At 42.7% G+C, this 7944-nt stretch overlaps 1 protein-coding gene across 1 annotated transcript in view; it reads left to right on the plus strand.

The window, feature by feature from the left end:
- The first annotated feature begins 6 nt into the window (after window positions 1–6).
- LOC111644946 (receptor-type tyrosine-protein phosphatase mu-like) overlaps window positions 7–7944 on the plus strand; it is a 101682-nt gene continuing 93744 nt past the window's right edge. Inside the window, exon 1 of the mRNA XM_087170317.1 lies at window positions 7–105. Within this exon, the coding sequence (XP_087026443.1) occupies window positions 18–105 (88 nt within the window). The 5' untranslated portion in view covers window positions 7–17. The remainder of the gene's footprint in view (window positions 106–7944) is intronic.

The raw sequence follows: 7944 nt of genomic DNA on the forward strand, positions 1-7944 counted from the left end.
AGGGTCTTGGTGCGAACATGGAGCGGACTGGAACTTTCCTGCTCTCCGCGTCTCTCCTACTGGTTTCACTGGGACTAACGGGGGCGCGAGCGGACACCTTCAAAGGTAAGCCGACACACCGGGGACCGGGTTTTGGTCAGTTGGAGGGGTCCGGGTCTCTGTGGGCTCCGGGGAGGGGGAGAGGGGGGTGAGCGGCGTGAACATGGGAGTTACTCAGTGTCGGCATCCAAGTTTCCAGCTGGAAAATCTCCTCCCTCCCTCTCCTGCTGCTTCTTTCTTTCTTTCGTTCGTTCTTTCTTTCTTTCTTTCTTTCTTTCTTTCTTTCTCTCTCTCTCTCTCTCTCTCTCTCTCTCTCTCTCTCTCTCTCTCTCCAGCTGATCTCAGCTCAGAAAAACTTTTACTTTAAACCAGAAACTGCGTCAAAATGTGAAGCAAAGAACTAATGAAGGAACTGAGGCAAAGACGAGACTGATTATACTGGTTATACTGGTCAGCCTGGTTATACTAGTCAGACCGGTTATACTGGTCGGACTGGTTATACTGGTTACACTAGTCAGACTGATCAGACTGGTTATACATGGGTATACTGGGTATACCAGTCAGACCGGTTATACTGATCGGACTGGTTATACTGGTCATACTAGTTATACTGGTCGGACTGGTTATACTAGTCAGACTGGTTATACTGGTTACACTGGTCAGACTGATCAGACTGGTTATACATGGGTATACTGGTTATACTGGTTACACTAGTCAGACTGATCAGACTGGTTATACATGGGTATACTGGTTATACTGGTTATACTAGTCAGACTGGTTATACTGGTTACACTGGTTATACTGGTCTGACTGGTTATATACTGGTGAAGCTGCAGCTTCCACAGCAGAGAGTGAAAACAAAGCAACACAGATGAAATGCATTGAACTCTGAATTCTAACAGTTTTTATACTGAAATAAAAGTCAAATATTAATATTGATCATGCTGATAGGCTGCCTGTGGGATCAGTGGCTTTGCAGCAGCTGCAGATGTTGGAGTCGAGCAGCTTGTATAATTCTGACTGTTTTTAGTGATGTTGAATTTTTATAATTGATCATATTTCCTGTACCTGTAGTTTTTATGTTGTTAGAGTAGAATAAAAAAAAACAGTAGAATGCAGTAGAATAGAGTGGACATACAGACACAAAGGTAAAAATGAGGAAACACAGTCATTAAAATAGTGAATCCACTCCTATTTCATCATGTAGATCAGTTTGTGTGACTGAACTCTTTTAGATTTAAACTACAAATCAAACATTATTGATCATTATTGATTATATTCTAACAGCTTTGTGCTGCAGACCACTCAGTTTACTGTCAGTGACGACGTCCCCTCCAGAGGTTCATCAGACTGTCGGGCCCATTGTTGTAAAACTGAGGTTTTGTGTGTGTGTGTGTGTGTGTGTGTGTGTGTGTGTGTGTACTTGTTATGCAGTAGTAGTAGAACCAGAGCAGTGCTAGTTTGTTTGTGTGTGTGTGTTTCCTTTGAGCTGTTGTTCCTCTGTTCACCTGATGGGGGCAGCGGGGATCAAACCTCTCTCTCTCTCTCTCTCTCTCTCTCCCAGTGATCACTTTATTAGAAACACCTCACTCTGCTCTCAGTTCTTCATGTCATGGATCCTATAAGATATTGATGAGAAGAAGTAAAGGTTGGTTCTCATCATCTCTGATGTCCCTCCAGAATAAAGCTCCAGAGAAACAGAGTCTGTAGAACTTCATAGAGAATCCTCCAGTTTTTAAGTTTCCTTCAGTTTCACAGTAAAACGTGATGATACACTGCAGACAGGAAGTGATCACAGCTGATCACAGCTGATTCTGTATTCTTCTATATAGGATAAAGAGTCTGGATCAGGATTTTCTTTAACTTTGAAAAGAGTCTGAGGCCTGAGGGTGTGTTCGATTTCTCCTTCTCCCCGACCCACAACTGCACATATGGACGGCTGTGGGGGCGCATTGTGTGTGTGTGTGTGTGTGTGTGTGTGTGTGTGTGTGTGTGTGTGAGAAGCAGCAGAGAATGAAATTAAACTCTGAGCGGTCTGAGACCAAGATGGTCGCCACACCCTAATAACGGTGGTGATGGAGTGAGGCTAATGAGCGTGCTTGGTCGTCAGGGGCAACGTTCAGCTGGTTGTTGGTCAGTTGACTCAGTGCTTTTAGTTTTCTGGTTGATGAAGGTGGAGCTGTTTGAAGTCTCGTCAGCTTGCAGCTGAAAACATTTAGGAACCCAAATAAACCTGAATCAAACCTGGATTAAACCTGGATCACACCTGAATTGAACTGGGATTTTTAGATGGTTCACACCTTAAAATTACTTTTAGGACTTTTGAAATGAAGGTAACCAGGAGATAAAGACTCAGTGAGCTGCTCCAGTGTGATCACCAGCTAGTGTACTGTTGTTTTTACACAATCTACCACCCAGCCGCCAGAGAGAGGTGCATTGTTGGTAATGTAGGCTCCGAGTTTTGAAAGGAGAAGAGTGAGGGGAACAAGGAGGACGATCTCTGTGAAGCAACTCGTCACCTCAAGTCTGAAGAGGTTTCATTTCAAAAAGCTAACTCGTTAACCTTTCCCATGATGCATCTGATGAACCTCCCAGCTTCACAGGTCAGACATCACTGAGAGAATGTGAAAGATTTAAAGATGATGAAAGTGTTTCTGTTTTTTGGCAGAATAGTCCATTAAAGAGCAGCAGAGACAGAGAGGAAGTCTGTAATTAGAGCTCTACTGTTAACTCAGCAACACACACACACACACACACACACACACACACACACACTCAAGAGGAAAAGATAAAGTCCTGAATCAGCGACAGTCCTGAACCTGGACACACCAGGTCATCAGGGAGTGTGTGTGTGTGTGTGTGTGTGTGTTCAGGTGCAGTCAGCTCTTTGTTCTGTCTCGTCAGGGTTTTAATGAAGCTCACAGATTAAACACACTGTGAATTCAGGTGTGTGTGTGTCGAGTCCTCAGTGAGTTAATTATCTCTCCTCAAACCTCAGAGACTTCCTTCCTTCCTTCCTTTCCTTCCTTCCTTTCCTTCCTACCTTTCCTTCCTTCCTTTCCTTCCTTCCTTCCTCTCTCTACAGAACAAACCTCATCCTGTTTGTCGGTCAGCTGCCGTCGGTTTAGGTCTTCAGTCGACTCCGGCCTGAGAAACTCGTCTAGGTCTTAGAGAAATATCAGTTTCCCTCGGACATCAGACTCAGTCCTTTAGGTGAAGGCTGTTGTAGTGTTAACTACCTGGTTATTACTGTCACCATGACGACAGAGGTCTTCTAACCTTCACACAGTACTTCTTTTAACTCAAACCATGATGTTAGTAAACTGAACCTTTACCACAGCGTCATAAACTCTGTTACTGTTTCCTATAGTTTTAATATTTGACTGCTGTTGAGATAGTCTGTAAACAAAGTGAACTCATAAAACTGTGGGTGTGTGTGTGTGAGTGTGTGTGTGTCTGTATGCGTGTGTGTGCGTGTGTGTGTGCGTGTCTGGTGTGTGTGTGTCTGTGTGCGTGCGTGTGTGTGTGTATGTGTGTGTGTGTAACACATAGTAACCTTTAATAGTGTTACCATTCTCAGCAGTGTGCTGAACCTGTACGTGTGTATCGCAGTGTGTGTTACAGTGTGTTACAATGTGTTGTAGTGTGTTACAGTGTGTTACAGTGTGTTACAGTGTGTTACAGTGTGTTGCAGTGTGTTACAGTGTGTTACAGTGTGTTGCAGTGTGTTGCAGTGTGTTACAGTGTGTTACAGTGTGTTACAGTGTGTTACAGTATGTTACAGTGTGTTAAAGTGTGTTGCAGTGCTTTACAGTATGTTTCAATGTGCTACAGTGTGTTAAAGTGTGTTACAGTGTGTTACAGTATGTTGCAGTGTGTTGCAGTATGTTACAGTGCTTTACAGTATGTTAAAGTGTGTTACAGTGTGTTACAGTATGTTGCAGTGTGTTGCAGTATGTTACAGTGCTTTACAGTATGTTGCAGTGTGTTGCAGTGTGCTACAGTGTGTTGCAGTGCTTTACATTATGTTACAGTATGCTACAGTGTGTTGCAGTATGTTACAGTGTGTTGCAGTGTGCTGCAGTGTGTTAAAGTGTGTTGCAGTGTGTTGCAGTGTGTTACAGTGTGTTACAGTGCTTTACAGTATGTTACAGTGTGTTGCAGTGTGTTGCAGTGTGCTACAGTGCTTTACATTATGTTACAGTATGCTACAGTGTGTTGCAGTATGTTACAGTGTGTTGCAGTGTGCTGCAGTGTGTTAAAGTGTGTTGCAGTGTGTTGCAGTGTGTTACAGTATGTTACAGTGCTTTACAGTGTGTTACAGTGTGCTACAGTGTGTTGCAGTGTGCTACAGTGTGCTACAGTGTGTTGCAGTGTGTTGCAGTGTGTTACAGTGTGTTACAGTGTGTTGCATTGTGTCGCAGTGTGTTACAGTGTGTTGCAGTGTGTTACAGTGTGTGACAGTGTGTTGCAGTGTGTTGCAGTGCTTTAGAGTGTGTTACAGTGTGCTACAGTGTGTTAAAGTGTGTTGTTGCAGTGTGTTACAGTATGTTACAGTGCTTTACAGTATGTTACAGTGTGCTACAGTGTGTTGCAGTGTGTTGCAGTGTGTTACAGTGTGTTGCAGTGTGTCGCAGTGTGTTGCAGTGTGTTACAGTGTGTTACAGTGTGTTGCAGTGTGTTGCAGTGCTTTAGAGTGTGTTGCAGTGTGCTACAGTGTGTTAAAGTGTGTTGTTGCAGTGTGTTACAGTATGTTACAGTGCTTTACAGTATGTTACAGTGTGCTACAGTGTGTTGCAGTGTGCTACAGTGTGTTAAAGTGTGTTGCAGTGTGTTGCAGTGTGTTACAGTATGCTACAGTGTGTTGCAGTGTGTTGCAGTGTGTTGCAGTGTGCTACAGTGTGTTAAAGTGTGTTGCAGTGTGCTACAGTGTGTTACAGTGTGTTGCAGTGTGTTACAGTGTGTTGCAGTGTGTTGCAGTGTGTTGCAGTGTGTTACAGTGTGCTACAGTGTGTTAAAGTGTGTTACAGCGTGTTGCAGTGTGTTGCAGTGTGTTAAAGTGTGTTAAAGTGTGTTACAGTGTTTTACAGTGTGTTACAGTATGTTGCTGTGTGTTACAGTGTGTTGCAGTGTGTTGCAGTGTGTTAAAGTGTGTTAAAGTGTGTTACAGTGTGTTACAGTGTGTTACAGTATGTTGCTGTGTGTTACAGTGTGTTAAAGTGTGTTGCAGTGTGCTACAGTGTGTTAAAGTGTGTTAGAGTGTGTTGCAGTGTGCTACAGTGTGTTAAAGTGTGTTACAGTGTGTTGCAGTGTGTTACAGTATGTTACAGTATGCTACAGTGTGTTAAAGTGTGTTAAAGTGTGTTACAGTGTGTCGCTGTGTGTTACAGTGTGTTAAAGTGTGTTACAGTGTGTTGCAGTGTGCTACAGTGTGCTACAGTGTGTTGCAGTGTGTTACAGTGTGTTAAAGTGTGTTGCAGTGTGCTACAGTGTGTTGCAGTGTGCTACAGTGTGTTAAAGTGTGTTGTTGCAGTGTGCTACAGTGTGTTAAAGTGTGTTGTTGCAGTATGCTACAGTGTGTTACAGTGTGTTACAGTATGCTACAGTGTGTTACAGTGTGTTACAGTGTGTTACAGTGTGCTACAGTGTGTTGCAGTGTGTTACAGTGTGTTAAAGTGTGTTGCAGTGTGCTACAGTGTGTTACAGTGTGTTGCAGTGTGCTACAGTGTGTTAAAGTGTGTTGTTGCAGTGTGCTACCGTGTGTTAAAGTGTGTTACAGTGTGCTACAGTGTGTTACAGTGTGTTGCAGTGTGCTACAGTGTGTTACAGTGTGCTACAGTGTGTTAAAGTGTGTTGCAGTGTGTTACAGTGTGTTACAGTGTGTTACAGTGTGTTACAGGGTGTTACAGTGTGTTAAAGTGTGTTGCAGTGTGTTGCAGTGTGTTAAAGTGTGTTACAGTATGCTACAGTGTGTTACAGTGCTTTACAGTATGTTACAGTATGCTACAGTGTGTTGCAGTGTGTTAAAGTGTTACAGTATGCTACAGTGTGTTACAGTGTGTTACAGATTGTTGCAGTGTGTTACAGTATGTTACAGTTTGCTACAGTGTGTTAAAGTGTATTACAGTGTGTTACAGCGTGTTGCAGTGTGTTACAGTGTGTTACAGTATGTTACAGTATGTTACAGTATGCTACAGTGTGTTGCAGTGTGTTACAGTGTGTTACAGTATGCTACAGTGTGTTAGTGTGTTACAGTATGCTACAGTGTGTTAGTGTGTTACAGTTTGTTGCAGTGTGTTACAGTATGTTACAGTTTGCTACAGTGTGTTAAAGTGTGTTACAGTGTGTTACAGCGTGTTGCAGTGTGTTACAGTATGTTGCAGTGTGTTACAGTGTGTTGCAGTGTGTTAAAGTGTTACAGTATGCTACAGTGTGTTACAGTGTGTTACAGTTTGTTGCAGTGTGTTACAGTATGTTACAGTTTGCTACAGTGTGTTAAAGTGTGTTACAGTGTGTTACAGCGTGTTGCAGTGTGTTACAGTGCTTTACAGTATGTTACAGTATGCTACAGTATGCTACAGTGTGTTGCAGTGTGTTACAGTGTGACACTATGAGGTGATGAGACATGTTGTCCACAGCCTCTCTGCAGTCACTGACCTCTTCCTCTACACATTCTCCATGTCACGTTATTTATGTTGCTGCAGCAAAAAAATGAATAAAACATGCCGCTAATCTCTTCCTGAATTTACTCTCTGCTTTTCTTATTACAGTTCTCATTCTCCACGCACACCTCCCGCCTGCAGTTTCATGCTTCATGTTTGTATTTCAGTAATTTAAAAAATGCATAAATCTTTGTTGGCTTTAATCTCCCCACAAATCCACATCAGAGCGGCGAATTATCTGCCGCAACAGAAGGAGGAAAGTTCCATTTTTCAGCTTCAGAAAGAAGGACTTCCTCAGTGTTTATGGTCGGTCCGGGTTGGATTAAAGCCGCTGGAGAAAGGAACCCCGGAGGGCTGAGACGCTGCGATCGGCCCCGGTGGCCTCTGGGATTAATGTGCCGCCTTCAGACGCAGCGTCTGCAAACCCAACGGGGATTAAAGGAGTCCGGATTAAGACTCCTTTTGTTTAACATGAGAGATGAGATAGAAGCTGTGGAGGAGGATTTGTGTTTGTGAGAGCACACAGCGGGGGGCTGGTCTCAGCACTGAGCTCTGTCACTGAGATCCAAATCTCCCCCGGTCCCTGAACTCACCACAGGACACATTAATACCAGGTCACATTCACAAACATGGACACACAATAATGAGAGTTCTCCCATTTTCATCACGAGTGAAAATCCTCTTTCCCAAAGAAGAATAAATGTGAGAGAAGAGACCGCAGGAAAACCACACAGTCCTTTACCAACTGTTAGTGGAAATCTATCATGGTGATTATCGATTATTGATTCAGTTCTGTTGTGCAGATAAGATTGCAGATGAAAAGGGTCAATATGAATGAAACTTTTGTTTTGTTTCTCAGATTTTATCTGTAACAATGGGGAACAATAATCAATTCAATTATCACAGTTTTTCTCTGTCGCTTTGGTTCGTTTCTCAGATCAGAATTGAAATTCTCAAAACTACTTGTTCAATCTTCACATCATTGTGTCACTTGTGCAAATCAAGAAAGCAGTTTCTCATTTCTTTGAACAAGTTGCAAATGCTTTGGTTCATCATGCAAATGATTATGTACAAGTCTCTGCTGTTTCCTACATTATCAGTTGCTTATGTCATGTTGATCAAAATGTATTATAATGGGTCTCTGTGAATAGTCTCACCCCCCACAACATTTAGGCATTAGTTCATTGCATAAGTCTTTACATGCAAAATGGTTGAACAAGTTGTCATAATATGTCAAACATAT

The sequence above is a fragment of the Seriola lalandi genome, unplaced genomic scaffold, assembly GCF_002814215.2.
Source record: "Seriola lalandi dorsalis isolate HSWRI2012SDOR001 ecotype SW California unplaced genomic scaffold, Sedor1 jcf7180002054945, whole genome shotgun sequence".
Lineage (NCBI taxonomy): Eukaryota > Metazoa > Chordata > Actinopteri > Carangiformes > Carangidae > Seriola > Seriola lalandi.